Source organism: Pseudorasbora parva, chromosome 9 (genome assembly GCF_024679245.1).
Source record: "Pseudorasbora parva isolate DD20220531a chromosome 9, ASM2467924v1, whole genome shotgun sequence".
Classification (NCBI taxonomy): domain Eukaryota; kingdom Metazoa; phylum Chordata; class Actinopteri; order Cypriniformes; family Gobionidae; genus Pseudorasbora; species Pseudorasbora parva.
In genome coordinates, this window is record NC_090180.1 from 14511730 (window position 1) to 14530462 (window position 18733).

The 18733-nt window shown below is 38.9% G+C and overlaps 1 protein-coding gene across 9 annotated transcripts in view; it reads left to right on the forward strand.

Annotated features, from left to right (window-relative positions):
* Positions 1–18733, forward strand: part of ptprfb (protein tyrosine phosphatase receptor type Fb) — a 262848-nt gene that overhangs the window by 96616 nt on the left and 147499 nt on the right. For all 9 annotated transcript variants that reach the window (XM_067454042.1, XM_067454046.1, XM_067454045.1 and 6 more), the window contains exon 2: positions 7081–7250. In XM_067454042.1, the coding sequence (XP_067310143.1) occupies positions 7154–7250 (97 nt within the window). In that variant the 5' untranslated portion in view covers positions 7081–7153. The remainder of the gene's footprint in view (positions 1–7080; positions 7251–18733) is intronic.

The window sequence follows — 18733 nt, forward strand, 5'->3', positions numbered from 1 at the left end:
GGCGACCCACGTGAGCGTCGAGTCTGAGGAGGAGGGGGCAGGGGAAACAACGCTCTCCAATATTCAACCACTAGGATACAGAATATGTCAATCCTGCATGCCGCACCTTTAACAGTGGAAAGAGTGACTAAGTATTATGCTAAATGATGGAATTAGTTATTTTTCACCTTGGCCACCAAGCAACCATCCAAAACACCTTAGCATCGACATATAAATATCCTGGCAACCATCCTGAACCATTATGGTGGTGTGTTTTGCGTTGCTATTTTTACATTTTGTACGTTTTGTATTTGTTAGATGTTGCCGCTTTAATGAAAATAATTGTCTATCAGAATCTTGCAAGCTGAGCACAAAAGGCTGTTATAAGCTGAAGTCGAGCATGTTGTTGTTGTTTTGCAGCACAGAACTTAGTCAAGAGAAACGGTCTCCCACATGTGTACAAGTGTAGCACCAAGTAATTTGCTTACCTTCCACTTTTATTCGATTTCATCAGATTTACAGTCTCCTGTTTGCTCTAAAGGTTATCTTCGACTTTCTCTTGAGTCATATGTTTTATAAACGTGTCAAAGAAAGAAAGATTAATCTTGCACATCAGCATCATAGTCGAAATCACAGACTCGCTCAGACCGGTAGCCATGGCCTGTGCTGTTTATGGTGTTGGGCAATTTTCTCCGACACAGGTCTCGTGGGAAGGACTCCGCTTTATCTTCCCTAAAGACGTCAATAAGGTTGTCTACACAAGGCCCTGCCATAGATTCTCCTGTTGTCTTTATCTCTGGATGGGCCATTAAGGGAAAAGCAATCACTGGCACCTGAGCGGTTGGAAGGAGATGTGCCTAAAGAGTGTCAAGGAGAGAAGTGTTTATTTATCCTCGATGCAAGGAACACGGTGGGCTTAAGACGAGGTTCTTGGGCCTTTCACACTGATGAGAGCGTCTGTAAAGGCAGGAGTAATGAACCTTCACTTAGTTTATTTTCCGTATTAGCATGTCACAATGTTCCCTTGTCAGTTTGATCTGTGTGAGTTTTTTTAACTTACTCTTCCAGTTTGAGTAAGGTATGTGTACATTTATTTATTTGTTTATTTATTTTTATTTGTAATTTTTATTTCTGCAAGATGTTTACTGAGCACCAAATCGGCATATTAGAATAATTTCTGAAGGGTCGTGTGACACTGAAGATTTGAGTAGGCCTAATGAGCAAAAAATTCAGAAATATATTATTATTTTTTTATTATTTTTTATTTTATATTGAATTTTACACCTTGGTAGTACTAGCATGCTGATTTTAATTAAACAAAAATGTTTTTGTCTGGATAGCATGATTTCCATGACTGAATTGCAGTTTTGTTTTTTGGATAAAATTGTTTTTATTATTGCTTTGCCTTAAAGTAATGCAAATTTTTAAAGGGGATATGTGCTTAATTGTCATGACAATAATTACAAGAATAAAAAAATATGTTCTAAAAATATGCTTTATTTACTTTATGCTAGGGCTGGGCGATAAACCGATAATTATCACGATACCATTTTCCTTGATAAAACGATAACAACAGTTCGATAAATTCTCACTATAATGCTTATGCGCTATGTGTAATGCTGTGCATGCGTTTTGCAGACCGGGCTTTTGGGTGCCGCACGCGCTGTTGTTTACAGTCAGTGGCTGACCGGCTTGGAGGATCCGAGTGAAGTGGAGCGAGAAAAATGAGCAATAGTAAAGACAATTCAGTGCTCACGACCAGCTCGAGGACACAGATATCGTTGACAAGTTAGTTCGCTCACCTTCAGTGGTTTGGAGATATTTCTGGTATCCCATCCGACATAAAACAGAGTGACGCACGTTGACTGCTTATCATAGGTTCACCACTCATTTAGTTATTAAATTATCGTGCTTCTTCGAAGTTCTTCCAATTAACATTGAGCCCAACACAGCGGTAAATTTATATTAACTACATTCACGCACAGGCTTATCACCTTGTTAGTTGTAGTGGGTGATTTACAAGCTAACGTTGCCAAACTATAATCACTAAAACATCACGTGAGAGAGAAATGCACGGTGGACCAATCCAAAATGTTTCTTAACTTAAAATGTTTCTTAACTTAAAACACTTTTTTTTTTTGGTGCCCATTTTCGTTTTTAGTGATTTACTACTCACACAATTAAGTATATTTCACGAGTTCACACTTACATATAATATATAGAGAGTAAATTTAAATGCATATTCGGCGTGCTGTCCGGGGGGAGGGCTTCGAGCCAGAGTACAGATCTACCTCAGTTTTAATAAATTGTCCACCTGTTTGGGAAGAGTTTCTGTTTTGACAATAAAGGATAGTTTGAAACCACAGTAAACTGTCTGTTTTCTACATCTTTCCCTCGGGGGCAAAAATATGAGACACCCCTCGCTGCAGCCTGTAGCACGATGACGTTGCTGGATCAGATCCAATACGTACTGGATGGTGGATCGTTATGGCAACGTCATTCATTCCGATCTCTGGGTTAATTTATAATGCGTATGCGCTAGTCTTGACATGTATGATCATTATTGTATATAGATGATGTTCTAAACTGTGTAGTTGTAGTACTGATAAATAGTATTAAGTAATTATTGATGAATAAATCATCTTTTCATAAATGTGATGCCTAAATTACATAGTTTCGCTGTACATGCATGCAAAACAGTTACAATTTTATATTCTGATCATACTTGCTGTTGAGTGGAAGGAAAAATGAGTCAAGTAATTGTCTCTGTAATTTTAATCCTCAAGGTACAATGCAACACGATCTGTAAAGAGCTTAAAATACCAGTAGCCTACACATTCAAGGGAAAATGCAAAACGTGTGTCCTGATGAGCATGTTATTAATCATTATTTTTGCGCGAGCGGTTTGAGTATTTATCTATCCAGCAAAACTCTCCTGTGCATTCAATGATGTCCCCAAAAATCTTCTGCGCATGCGTATATGACGTCATCCAATTGTGAATGAAACCACCGCGCATGCGCGTCCAGTACGCGTTGGATCTGATCCAGTACGTCATCGTGCTTCAGGCTGCAGCGAGGACTTCTTGAAAAATATGCCTTTAAACTTTAAAGAAATAAAGATTTTACATTTATAGTGATATGTATCGATATCGACTTATATGGAAAATTATATTGTGATCATTTTTTTGGGCCATATAACCTAGCCCTACTTTATGCGTTTTTATTTTTTTGTATTGCTACTTTTGTTTTTGGGGTAAAATGTTACTCTTTTTGTCTCAAATGTCATTGCAATTGTGTGCATTTTTGTCCTCTTGCCTTCAGCTGCTTTTATACTTCTCCCCAAAACACGTTTTTTGGTAAAGCTACCTGTGTGTGAGCATTTTTTTAACGTAAATGTTAGCGTTTATGTGATCTCGTGATACAAGATGCACATGAATAACTGCAAGTGCCATTTGTTCAATGATGATCCTTATTCAGACCAGATCAATCATAATCCTTAATAATCCCCTGTATTTATGCTAAAAGCACAATACATTTGAGTAATGTATGCTAGTAGCCTAGTTTACCAAAATTAAACGTGACTTCTCAACAGTTGTGAGGTTGAGGACTGTTGAGTTTAATGCACAATGTCACTGCACCTTGGGTAAATCTCACCTGATGTGTTTGTTCTCTTTGCTATTGTGCTGTTATCGGTTTATTTACTCGTTCTCTTCGTAACCCCGACCTGAATGAACAAGTCAGGCGTGTTGTAAGAGCTTAGTGATTTGCAGGCAGGTTTTAAATTATTGGTTTTTGACTTAGAGGTATGTATTAAAAAAAATGGATCAGTTGGCTAATCCTCGCAGGGTTTTTAAAATGTAGGTCATGCTCGAAGTGTAATACTTGTCTCACTTTTCCCTCTCTATTGGTGACCTAATCAACTGCTCTCATTTGATATGCCTCCAAAGGTAGTAAAGGCTTATTACAAGAACGATTGCTGTGGTACTAAAACCCCTCTAGGTATTTTGGTATAACCGAGCTGTGACTCAACATGTACGGCTTGACTCTTGTTATTTTAGCACACAAACCCTCTTGTCAAGAAAGATTAACAAAAAAGCTTTTTAGATGAAAAAAATAAACACACTTTTAAACGCCTCCCTTTTAGGATTTGTTTGTTCATTGTTTCTTTTGGCACCATCTTACAAACACAGCAGCCAGACTTATCTGCACATCATCCAACATTCATCCGAAATCAGCTTGCTAGTAATTGGCCAGTCAACACCTCCTCAGGTGTATTGATTATTTATCACTTTGTGAGATACTGAAGCCTTTGTTTGTGTCTCATTCACATTCTTGTTTGTTAAAATCACAGATCCACTCACTCTCTGGAAATGTATTAAAGGGTTAGTTCAGCCAAAAATTTAAATTCTGTCAATAATTACTTGCCCTAATGTCGTTCGATTCCTGTAAGACCTCCGTTCATCTTCGGAACACAAATGAAGATATTTTTGTTGAAATCCGATGGCTCAGAAAGGCCTTCAATGACACCAATGTCATTTCCTCTCTCAAGACCCATAAAAGGCTCTAAAGACATCATTACAAAGCCCATCTCACTACGGTGGCTCTGCAATAATTCCATGAAGCGACCAGAATTAGATTTTGTGCTCAAAAAAACAACAACTAAATAATGACTTATAAAGTGATGGGTCGATTTCAAAACAACGTTTTGAACATTATGAATCAGTGTATCGATTCATGATTCGGATCGCCAATGTCACGTGATTTCAGCAGTTTGGCGGTTTGACACGCGATCCAAATCATGAATTGATACGCTGATTTATAACCGATCAAAACTTTTTTTAAACTTGCCCATCACTATATAAGTTGTTATTTCGTTTTTTGCACACAAAAACTATTCTCGTCGCTTCATAAAATTATGATAGAGCCACTGTAGTGAGATGGGCTTAGTAACGACGTCTTTAGGGCCTTTTATGGGTCTTGAGAGAGGAAATGACATTGGTGTCAATGAAGGCCTTTCTGAGCCATCGGATTTCAACAAAAAATATCTTCATTTGTGTTCCGAAGATGAACGGAGGTCTTACAGGTGTCGAACGACATTAGGGTTAGTAATTATTGACAGAATTTTAATTTTTGGGTGAACTAACCCTTTAAGCTGACGAGATCAGAAGAGTAAGCACGAAAAAAAAAGAACTAACCCACATGTTAGTTCACCCAAAATGGAAAATTCTAAAACGACTGTACTCATCCTCAAGTTATTTCAATCATGTATGATTTTCTTTCTTCTGCTGAACACGAAAGAAGACATTGTTAAGAATGTCGGTAACCAAAGATTGACTTCCATAGCATTTAATTTCCACTAGAATTGAAGTCAACAGGGCCCATCATCTGTCTGTCTACTGCCATTCTTTAAAACAATTTTTGAAAGTACACCACAAATGCATATTCAGTACAGTTAATCGTGCTTCTTTTTCACAAGGGTTAACAGTGTTGATGTAGTGAGTAGCTCTCATATGAAGTGATTATTAGTCATATACAAAACCAGAGTTGGAGTTGCACTGTACTCTTCAAATGGTCAGGAGGATGTAGTCGCCCATGTCTCCGGTGAAAGACCCGGACTGGGTTGTTTAATAAAATGACAAACTGATAAGGCTGTTAGATAAAGCACAACCAGCCATGTTGCTACATTAGCTTTAGCATCATTGCTACTTTTAGTTGTCCTCTCCCAAACAGAGTTAACTTGTTACTAGTTACATTATTTTGACAGTTACAAAAAGCTACTGAAAAGCTTTGTTATCGAGTCTCTGGATGTTGCAGCGCTACTTTTAGTTGGCTGCTCCCCTTTCATTCCCTTAATGTTTAGCGGCTGAGCTATTGTTCAGAACTGAAAAAAAAACCTTATCTAGTCTCAAGCAGTTGTACCGCTACTTTTAGTTAGCTTCTCCCATTTCACTCCCTTAATGTTTTTCAGCAGCGTAACAATAGCTCAGCTGTTTTCAAAATAATGTAACCAGTCTAGTAACAAACACATTTTTTTTACACTAAAAAATGCTGCATTGCTATTTTTATTCAGCACAAATAAGTTGAGCGGAGGCAATAATCAAACCTGTAATTACCTTTTTTGAAGTAGCATTGGAAGTTCAATTCATATTGGTTCATTCATATGGTTCATGTCCAAGAAATGTCTCAAGAATGTGGTTTTGCTTTTAAAAAAAGTGCAGTTCTCAGTAGTCGTCACTACAGTGTCCCTTAAAGTACTGCCATTTTACCTGCTGTGTTTATAATGGCCTTTTGAGATTCAGTGTTTTTTTTTAAATTGTATTAAAGTTAACTTAAGTTTATATTTATACATCTATAGCATCTGTTCAGGGTAGCACCATGACGAAATGAAAAGTACAGTGTGCTCAAAGGATTGTACGCTTGTTATGAGTTACACAATCTTTCTCTTATAGAGTGCAACACCATTGTAAAGATTTAAAGATAACAGCCTTATTTTCATCTACATGAAATTCTATATAGTTTCTTAACTGCATGCATTTGGCAGACATTTTCAAGCACATTACAGTACATTCAAAACTCTTTATCCTGTATGACAATGACCTATAGCATATTGTCCGTCAATGTTTTTTATCAAAATGTTGGCTTGACAAGTTTAATTGCTTTACGTGGGCAGGTCAGCTTGGTTAACTGCAGTTTCAACGCAACTTCCCCTCTGTTCTAGGAGTTTCATAGTCCTATAATAATGTGAGCACTGATTTAAACCAGCATTCATCCTTGGGGAACTGTGTGTGTGTGTGGCTATACAGTAATACCGCCACACTTCAGGAGATCCGGAGCCATCTGTGTAGAGCCACTTTACGAACTTAATGGGCACCTTTAGTGGAGGCCAGTTATTGGGAATTCCCAATTCTCTTCGGTTCTTTTGATATTTAGCTAAGCGGCAGCAGATAATGGGTTTAGTTTACTTTGATAAAAGAGCATTTGTTTACCTCATTAACCCTGTTGCCCCTTGGCAAACCGCTCAATTCATCACGCTCGTACTATATGCTTGTTTGTCCTACCTTGAATCAAATGCTAACACGTGTTTGCCTCTGTGTTCCGCAGGTTTTAGTCTATGATTGCGTGAGTGCTGCGAGAGCAGAGCGGGGATCGAGGGGGAGCAGTGCCAACCTGGAACATGGTGCCTAATATTTGCATGTCCGTGCCCCTCCTGCCCATCGGGCTTCCTCTTCTGCTACTGCTGAGCTGCGTGCAATTCTCCTCTCAGGCGGACAGTAAGTACAATACTTCAGCTGACTAGTCATTTTTTTTTCCTGGGCCTTGTGAAATTGGAAGTGCATCGCATTGTGGAATTGTTTGCAGGCATGAGTGAACACACTAATGCTTCACTCGCTTGGCTCGAAATGAACCCGAAATTCAAACAAAGCGTTCGCCGCTACCCACGGGTCTGCTCACCTGAACTTTCCCCGGGCCTACTCACGCTTAGTTGAGCGATGCATTTCTATGTAGCCGAGGATCAGAAGGCGGTTCCCATAAGCCACTCTGCTTCATTGTCCTTGTGAATGAATGTACGGATCGCTGAGATGCACCGTGAATGACATGGCAATGTTGCGGGTGCCACGGTTCGAGTGGAGGTCAAGGCTCAGTTCTGGCATGGGTCAGAGAGCCATTTAATTCACCATGTGACCCATCTGCACCGCTGTCACAAGGCTGCTGTAATTCCATTAGGCCTCTCTCTCTCTCTCTCTCTCTCTCTCTCTCTCTCTCTCGCTATCTCTCTCTCTCTCTCTCTCTCGCTCTCTCTCGCAGCGGCTCACTCGCTGTCTTTCTGCGTTTAACCTTTAAATCTTTCAGTTGTTCAGAGGCAGTGCTTGTATAAGAGTAACCTTGAAGCGTCTTCTCTTGACTCCTTTTGCCACTCTCAAAGTCGCTAAGCCTTTGTGATTCAAAAACTTGCTTTCTCGAAGCCTTTCTCTGATGCAAAGTAGCTCTAACTGTATTTCAAGAAATGTGAAGAATCCCTTTAAGTATTTTGAAATCAAAACGTGTCATCAAATCAGTGTTTCTTTTCCTAATTTTGATGATAAACTCCCATTTAAATTCAACATGCAATAAAAAATGGACTACCATATGTAATAAATATGGCTAAGAAAAAAGGTTGTCTTCATACTCAATTCTCGAAATATAATATGAATGTCAATGTAACTTCCCGATAATTAAAATAAAGTCTTAAAAGTGATAGTTCACCCAAAAATGAAAATTCCGTCATTAATTACTCACCCTCACGTCATTCTAAAAAAAGACTTTTATTCATCTTTGGAACACAAATGTATGCAAATGCCAGTCTATGCAACTACCACTTTGATGCTTTAAAAAGTTCATAGAGATTGTAAAACTGAGCTTTGTTCTTTCACATCAAGCACGTACGGTTGAGTTTCTGTTTATGTTCACTGATCAATGTTTAAATGTGAATAAAAGCCTAAATTCATTCTGTTCATCATATAAAGTGATCTTGTCTTTTTAGAAAATGTTGACTAAACCGCACGATTCATATGGATTAGTTACAATCTCTTTATGAACTTTTTGAAATGTCAAAGTGGTAGTTGCATAGACTGTCAAAGGAGAGTACAGAACTGGCTCAGATTTTATGAAAAATATCCTCATTTGTGCTCAGAAGATGCACCAAAGTGTTACGGGTTTAGAACAACATTAGGTTGAGTAATAAATGAGTGAACTAACCCATTAAAGGGGTGGTTCTGTGGTTTTTTTTCTAGGTTTGGTTATGTTTATGGGGCGCAGTATAACATGTCTCAATTTGCCGTATTTTTCTTATATTTGACCTTTATTCCACACCGCTGTCTCCGCTGTCTTTTGAACAGCTCGTTTGCTTCCTGCTTCTGTGAAGTCCATCCCTCCGAAAAACACAATGGTCTTAGATTGGTTAGATGGCCAAATGTAGTTTGATGTATTTTTATTGGCTAAAGTGCCAAGCACAGGTTGTCCGGAAACGCCACGCCCCTTACCATTACGGGCAGAAGTCACATCTGCGGTGACTAGCAAGAGTTTATGATGTCACCAACCCTGTTTTTGTAGGCAATAAACTGCCATAACTTTAAAAGACAATATCTCCGTTTGCATTGAACTTTCAGCGCTGTAACTTTGCAGATACTGTTTATGCTCAAGCAGCAACATTACACTCTAGCTAAAGTTAAAAAAAGTGAAATCGCATGCAACCACCCCTGGTCACAAAGGTGTGGTCACATTAACTTTTAAACTGAAATTCTGTAAGCAAAAATCGACTGAGGCAAAAAACAAAAACAAAAAAATGATTCAATGTAGTATTATTTTCTTCAAGTTTGTTGATTTTGCACACAAATGTGTTGCGTTTCCCAATATAAAGCTGCTTGTTTTGGAAGTGTCCTCTGAGTAAGAGTTGCTTTGTGCTCCTATTGACAATGCACAATGGATCTACTTTGCCTGTTAAATTATTGTGCCTCCTTTTTTCCCTCCTTGATTTACCTGTTTTACTCCGAAATACAGAGAACATTGGCCAATATTAATGTTTTATCATTTTTTTATCCATAGCAGCAGGCAGATATTGGATATTTAATGTCTCGTGCCCATTTTGCCTATTACATTCAGATGACTTTTTTCCATCATCTAACGATCAGTTCAAGTTAATCTTTAAGAAATGATAATTTAATAAAACTGTTCAATGTAATATTTAGCCTCAAAATGAATAAATGTTATACTGTACATTATAGTGGTGTGATGCATACATTAACTGGTAGCATTTAAAACAATTGATTTCAGTGTTTAATTTTTTATTTGTTTAGACTTAAAGCTGCAGTCCGTAACTTTTTGCACTCTAGTGGTTAATAAACAGAACTGCATGCGTCTTGCAGAAGAACATTGCAGCCGGAGCTACTTCTCTCTGTTTATGTCTATGGCGGATCACGCAGGGACTGTGCTCCTCCGCAGCGGTACCTACCAGTCTGGCCTGAAATAGTCCCAATATAAATACTTATTATAAGTGTACCATAATGACTCAGCGTAAGACAAAAACACGGTTTGGAAAATGGATTCATGTTGTTCTCATTATATAATTTTTGTAAATCTTGAACACAAAAAAAGTTACGGACAGCAATGTGTTTTCCAGACGGACTACCAAAGCGTAAGACCAGCCTGCCAACAGGCTATCTTAAATAGTGAAATAACATTCCTTTGTGAATTATGAATCGCCATTACAGCATTTTACTTATTGCTGCCATGGGCTAGCCTGACAAGCCAGACCCACATCAAGATGTTTGGTTTGGAAACTTACCATTGACAGGGCTCAATCCGAGGGGCGGGATAAACGGCTGTCTTTCAAACTCCCTCTGCACGCGATAGGATAGCGCTACCACCAACCAGAGCAACGTGAAGCGGAGCTAGTTGATAGATTAAACTTTCGCCGTATCCGGTCGGCAAAACTCAGAACACATCTTCCCTTTTTAAGAATGACTTCAGTGCCGCTCTTTGTTCTTTTTTCAGAGAAAAGCTTAACTCCAAGTCTTCCAGAGTTGCGGTCAAAGCTGATTCGAAAGGCCGCCGCCGTTCGCCAGTTTCTGTGTTTACTAGAAGCACGCACACACAACTTGGCCGTCGTCATTATGGCCCCGCCCACCGACTCTATACACGATGTGATTGGGCCAGCAAGAGTTAGGGGAATACAGCTCAGAAGGGTATTGAGAGTTGCTAGACGACACTCGCGGGCAGATTAAATTTACTGCCGCTAGGGTCCGTCTAAATTTCTAGGCTAGCCGTGGGCATGTCTTTTGTAGATTTTTCGGCATGTTTGTGTCTAGCACATTAACACAGCATCCTCATTAGTGTCATCACATGCTGCTGTAACTGCTATAGGTGCTGTTGATGGTTTGAGAACAGGTCCCCGGGAGCTTTTCTCGAGATTGAACAAGTACACCAAAGGTTTCAGACACTAAAATCCTACTGCGATACTGCTCAACGGTGACATTATTTTGGTATAAATACTTTTTGAAGATGTTTCAAACAAATAAAACTCTAAAAATAGAGGGAAGGCTAAATATTGACTACCGCAAAATGGTCTTTTTTTGTGTTGTTGTCTGTAATCAGAGAGGGTTGAGTTGCTAAACATGAAAGAACTGGCTTTGCAACACTCTGAATTATAGGGCAGTGGAGCCAGAACTACAGGGTGGGGCGTCGCGAACGTTGATCACCATGGTAACAGATCCTACCTAAATCAGACGGATGAAAAATGAAGGCACTTTCTTATTGTGAATGCTCGAAGACAAGATAACCCAGACTGCACAGTAGCTCCTGCGAGGAGACTAAGGGCTGTTCCTCGAGTCTTGTTTAGGTGTTTATGTCTCATTTGTGTGATCTTAAAGCCACCCAAATTACTTGATTGGAGTCTTCTTCATGACTGCTTCCTCCAGACGTGGTGTCTAGGGTTTACATAATAGTCTTCTCGGTTATTTTGTCCTTTAAGAAGTTTTTTTCTCTCAGTGTTTTTTTTTTCTCTGATAGAAGTAAACTAATTATTGACTGAATGATGAGCTCTTAAATGGTCAAAATATAAGAAATTCAAAGTGACTATCTATCTATCTATCTATCTATCTATCTATCTATCTATCTATCTATCTATCTATCTATCTATCTATCTATCTATCTATCTATCTATCTATCTATCTATCTATCTATCTATCTATCTATCTATCTATCTATCTATCTATCTATCTATCTATCTATCTATCTTTCCGCCCGTCCGTCCGTCCGTCCCTCCCTCTCTCCCTCCCTCCGTCCGTCCCTACCACTACAAAAAAAGAATTGCTTCAGAGAATTTTTTTTTTTGTGTTGGAAAAATGGCTTTAAGGTTGTTGTTATTCGAAAAACTACTCTGTTTTAAAATGTCCAGCTACATTCATGCATGCTACTGAAAATTCAGTTCAGTTAGTAGCATCACTACTTATCAGGCCTGCTTTAGTGTTGTGTAGTGTATTTCTAATTCTACAAGCCATTTATTAAGCAAGGGATGGTGCTAAAATCTTCCAGTATAAGCCATTGTTTCTTCACAGTCTTTTTGCATTTATCTGATTAAGCTGTTTTTCTCAACCTATTTTTCTCTCTCTTCATTTTCCTGTTGCTGTGGTTTTTCTGATGCTATTTGTCTCTATATGTTGCAAGGCAGTTTATATTGATCCTTTTTCTGTCCCATCACTCCCAGCTATCTAATGGCGAGACGGTTAGAGACAATTCAATTCTTTGAGCAATAAATGAAGGTGCCTTAAAAATCCCGTCTGAAAGTTAAAGAGAAAGCTTTCATTTTTCTCCCACTTAAGCTAATTCTTGATGTTCGGTACAAAGTAAAATCCTGTTGGTGTTTAACTGCCAACACAAACAAGAGGAGAAACGTTTGCAAATAGAGGAGAAATGCTTGCAAATGAGGACCCTTTACATTATATCTCAACGCACTATGTAGAAAACCACCTCTATAAATCAATTAAGCAAGCTTTTGTTTTCCCGGCGGGCTAGGCAGGACCGACTGGTTGGTCGGCGGAAAATTGGATTGTGTTTTCAAGTGTCCATATGGTCACTGAGTGAAATTGACAGGAATAGAAATTGATTCTTTTTAATTAAAAGTAACCGTATCCTCAATCGAGTGGCACTTGCAAGGTAATTTTGTTAGTCCCCAGCTGTGATCCTTCAATGACGGACACCAGAGAAGAGATGGTGAAAAAGAGAAACAGAGAGGGCAGAAGGTTTGCATGAGGCAGAACGGCAATATCGCAGCGATGAATTAAAGGACTGGTCAGTGGGGGTTAATGATGTGAGATTAATAGCTTAATTACAACGGTCGATCACAGTGCCTGAGGCAGATCCCCAAAACTCTCAGCTGTGGCTAGGATAACACGCTGTCATCTGATGACAAGATCATCCAGTGTCCTTGACTGAAGGACAGCCATAAAAGCTATTTGAACCATCAAACGGATGAGTGTGTCATCCTCCCATGCCACTTACACCTTAAAACATCGCTGCTGTGAGTATGACCTCATCGTCAAGATGAGATTAAAGCCTGCAAGACCAGCATCACATGATCGCCGGCGCATCACAATGTCATGTAGTGTGGTCCAAAAAGTATCATATCATTTTTAGTTTTAAAAAATGAATTTAGTAACACTTAAAACTTTTTAATACCCATTTAATAACATGAATATCCATTTTCATATTGCAGCTTATAATATTGTGATGCCTTGAAAAATAAATAATTTAATTTTGAATGTTTAATTATTTAGTTAATTACACAAAATTGTACATAATTGAATGTCTGTAGATTAAACTTAAAATATCAGTGTATTATCTTCACTTGTCTGTATATCCTTCCAGTAGAAGAAAAAAATCGTGATTTCTTTTTTTCTGTTAGTCTATACTATAGGCACACTGTCACATCAAATCTATACTATGTGGTAAGAAAACATGCACAGTGCACATTGTCAAGAAGTTGCTGCATTGTCAAGCGTCTTCTCCAAAAGCCTCTGTGCAGCATCTGAGAATGAGGGCTGTGGGGGCATTTCGGCTTGTTAATATCCATAAAGCGTTTTTATGTAATCACAGACATGAGAGGCTAATCACATTAGTACAGACTTGCGTCTGAGAGCTTATGACATTTTGTTGTGGGGAATTCACGTCCCCTGCTTCTCATCAGCATTAAAGCTGGCTTCTCCTCATCCTCCACTGACTCCCATCATAACCTTTTTTCTCTTCCCCTTTGTGCTGACCCCATAATTGTCAATGACTAATGTTCTTTGTTCTTGTACAATGTGACCCACACACTTGGCTTGTTCAGGCCTCCAGGATTGGGCAGGCTGGCGTTTTATTTGTTGATGATCTTCTGGGTTTTCGTGAGTTGCTCTTCTAAACAGCTCTGTTCTAACATTCTTGCAGAAATATGCAACACATGTTCAGTTCATGGTGCCTGGAGTAGAATGTTTTTTTTTTAATCCTCCTTGAGAACCTTTTTTTTTTTTTATTGTTGTAGGAGGCTTCTTTGTAAACTTGAAGAGTATGTTACCGTTTTGGGAAACCTTGGCCAGACTGTTTCCAGGTTAGATGCTGTTACTGCCTATTCATTAGAGGAAACATTAGAGATTTTAAAAGTTAAGGGGATAGTTCAACCAAATATTAAATTTTTTATCATTATGTACTTAACCTTATTACCTTATAACCCGAGTTCAGCCTGCACAATTTTAACACTGCGTGACTATCTGGGGCAGTATTCAGTCACTGCTGTGTCCACACTGCACGATGGATCGGCGACAGGAGGTTTCACACTGCTGGGTTTTACAATTGAGAATGAGGACATACGTCATGGTAGCTTGCTTTGTCACGTGACAAATTGGGCAGTGTTTGGGCCTGTCCACCATTTTGGGATCCGACACTATCGGTTGCCAGGGGCAGCACTGTAAGAGCAATACAGAGATCGGAGCAGGACACCCTGTGGTGAAATAATGGAGTATGTTTACCAGCTTTCTCAGATCGGCTGGGGTGGATTAAAACTTCATGTTCCATTGAGTTTGGAAAGTTATGTACATCATATGGTATCATATGGTAATCATCAGAATATCTCTTCTCCAGTCTAAATCCAAATACCTGGTGGACCATCCTCCCAAAATGGCGGAAGGGGGCGGGGCGCGGTGTTGTGACGACATCTCCTCATTCTCAATAGGAAGAATCACAGACAACTCTCTCTTTGTGCACAAAATACGTTTTACGACCAAACACACATGGGATGTGACAAGTAAACAACGTGAGAGTCAGACCGGTGTTCACTTGCAAGACTGGAATTGTTATAAAAATGATAAACGGCAGAAAGTTTGCGATCCAAATGGTCTCTCTGCTGATTTGCAGTGAAAAGGAGAACAGATTATGACAGTGGAAATGGTTGGGGAGACACAGGGAGGAAGGATAGTGTTCTGCAAAGAGAGTTTGAGGTAAATAAATAATTGTGCAATGTGCTACTGTTGCGGCTGATCAAGCAAAGTTTTGTGCTTTGTTTCTGTTTGAGAGAATTGTAAATATATCTGGTCAACCAGATCGTGTATAGAGTCGGTGGGCGGGGCTTAATATAATGACGGCAGAGTATGCGGAGATTCCGCATGCTACTTATAAACAAAGAAGCCGGCAAATAGCGATTCTTTCGGATCGGCTTTGGCCGCGATTCTGGAAGACTTGGAGTTAAGCTTTTTTTTTGGGAGAAAAGAACAAAGAACGGCACTGAAATCATTCTTAAGATGGGAAGATGTGTTCAGAGTTTTGCCGACCGGATACGGCGAAAGTTTAATCAATTAACTATCTATGGTTGTAGCGCTAGCCAATCGCGTGCAGAGGGAGTTTGAAAGACAACCGTTTATCCCGCCCCTCAGATTGAGCCCTGTCAATGGTGAGTTCCCAGACCAAACATCTTGATGTGGGTCGGGCTTGTCAGGCTAGGCTTTTGTCTGCGATTTCGCAAAACCTATTGGCGAGTCAAAATCAGGGTTAAAATCTGGTAGTGTGAACTTGGCATTAGTTTTCTCAAAAATATTGATATTTCAAAACATATCGATACTGAAATATCTGAACCAGCTGCCCATTCTCGCTCTCCCTACTTTCCGACGACGAAATTGACACACACCTGTCTCCTCCCACTCACTCGTTTTTGCATTCACTCCAGTTAAATAGGTGTTTTGTTACGCATAATTATACTCATTCTCTCCTCACAAAAAGCTTGCTTGTACCAAGTTGGTTATTTGCGCTTAAACTGGATGATGTCACACATAACGGGTCCCCGTTGATCCAGCATCTAGCCAATGATCTCCTCTCCAATCCTACATCCCTGTCTCCCGTCCAACCCTCAGGGGCACTTAAGCTTTTTTCTGCCCACCCGCCAGTCAATGGCACAGGCTGTGCCAAGGTGATTGCTGCCCTTTAACTAACCGCTTTAACTGCGCCCTGCCTCCCTCCTCTCAGCTCTCCCAAAGCGTTTTATGCATGAAGTATTTCAAAAACTGTACATTTGCACACTCGTTTAATATAAATGATAGGACAGTGCTGGTTAGACTTGGTAATTAAGTATAGAATATTCTTGGTAAAAGCAAACAAATACATGATATGTTGGTTATTGACCAGTATTAGTGACATTTTATTTTAACAGTATTTATTTATTTGAATTAACATGATTTTTACATTTAAATTCCCTTTTTTAATCTAATGCTTAAAATGTATCTTATACATGTATGTGTATATGTATGTATATATATATTTAAATATATATATATATATATATATATATATGTGTGTGTGTGTGTGTGTGTGTATATATATATATATATATATATATATATATATATATATATATATATATATATATATATATATACACACACATACATGTATAAGATACATTTTAAGCATTAGATTAAAAAGGGAATTTAAATGTAAAAATCATTTTAATTCAATTTGCAGGGATTGCTCTATAAATTAAATTGAGAACATAACTGATGCATTTATGCCATTTTAAAAAGGCTACTGTAGTCCATGAGAGATGCATCATCTGTGAAAATAACGTGTCAGGCAGACTACACAAATATTGATCTTCACCTCGGGTTACAATGGCCCCCACAGTCACCAGATCTCAACCCAACAGAGCATCTTTGGGATGTGGTGGAACAGGAGCTTCATGCCCACAAATCTCCATCAACTTCAAGATGCTATCCTATCAATATGGGCCAACAGTTCTAAAGAATTCTTTCAGCACCTTGTTGAATCAATGCCACGTAGAATTAAGGCAGTTCTGAAGACGAAAGGGGGTCAAACACAGTATTAGTATATATATATATATATATATATATATATATATATATATATATATATATATATATATATATATATATATATATATATATATATATATATATATATATATATGTTAATTAATAAGTTGGTCCGAATTTTTTTTTTACTTCAAAGCTTCAGCCACACAAAGTTTGGAGGTCTATAGCTATTGACTCTGCAGAAAGTTGGCGACTTCTGTGCACTTTGTGCCTCAGCACAGACTGTGTGCTGACCCCGCTCTGTGATTTTACGTGACCTACCACTTCATGGCTGAGTTGCTGTTGTTCCCAATTGCTTCCACTTTGTTATAATACCACTAACATTAGCTGCATGTGGAATATATATATAGTAGTGAGGAAATTTCATGAATGGACTTAGTGCACAGGTGGCAACATATATATTTAGTTAGTTGGTTAGTTAGTACCTTTATTGTACCTGCAGTAACTATGCAAGAACTTTTTGCTAAGCAGTTGAAAAGAGCATGATTTTTAAAGCTTTTTCGAAAAATCGAAGTAAACCTCGGGCAAAATTCCCATTACTCCCTTCCACTGTAGCTGAGGCTAGAATATATCTCCTGCAACTCACCATCTACTAGATGAGTCCTCTGAGGGTAACGCTGGGTTAACACGGATTACGTGCAGGTCACAGCAAATAAAACAGACAGATTTATGACGTTTATGTTTGTGTCATAATTACACCCTTCGGTAACAGCAGTACCTGCAGTGTGCAGACTCCCGAGGCTCTCTAGAATGGTCTCGGGCGATCACTTTGGGTTAACCTTTCCAAATAATTCCAATCTGGTGATATTTCATGGCTCCTTAATCTTTCATGGTGCCTTGCTGCCCTAAGCATTCAGAGTCACCCAGAACTTCCTGTACCTTCTGTCTAGAGGAGTTCTCAGCCTAGTGCTTCATGCAAACCAGCAGTTATGCTCACTTATCTGTGTTCCCATGCAAACATTCCTCTTGTCCCACTGCCAGTAGCGGGGCCTGGATGGCACCGGCCTATTGTGTGCATGCTTTCGGCGTGCTTTGCTCATCATAACAATAGCTCTATGAGAAGCAAGCTGGAATGCACTCGTGTCTAGTGGCGGTTCGTGTTTTAATATTGATGTCTCTGTCTAAACAGGAAGGTTTTCTCTGTGAGGCAGAATAACTCTATTGTTCTATCATGAGGGCCGAATAATGAGGTAGTAACGATATTCCCTCATGATTGCCCGTCTCGTCTTTGATCCAATATCATGTCGACAGCGGGAAAGAGAGATAATGAGTCACAGCTTTGAAGACTACAGGATGTGCACCGGTTTAAAGTAATGCTAAACCTCCGCTAAACCGCCTGGTCATATGATACAGCTTACCTCTATTAACAGGATGCTCTTTTTTCATCAACTTGTCAAGACACATGAGGGAACATTGAGCTAATGCTTTTAGTAAATGATTTTTTCACTCAGTGGTTACATTTGTACCCCCCAACCAAGCTGTGTAGGAACATTACTTAATCTTCATTTCTGTCAGTTCTGACTTTCTCTTTTTTTTCTGTGGAACACAAAGGAAGATATTGTGAATTAAGTGCTGGCCACTCTTTTCTGTGCAATTTTTATGAACTGAACCATAAAAAAGACACAGAAGCATTATAAAAGTATCCAAAATGTAGTCTGTATTAGTCTTCTAAAAATCATTTGATAACTTGTGATGAAAATGTACAACCTAAACTCATTTGGACAGCTGAGATACACACTAGTGGCAGCAAAACACCTTTTGACACAAATTTTGAGTACAGGGAAAGACTTTTTTTTTTCATGCCATTCCTTGGACAATAATATGTTATGAAAACACTTTTACCATAGTGCATAATACATAAATTAATA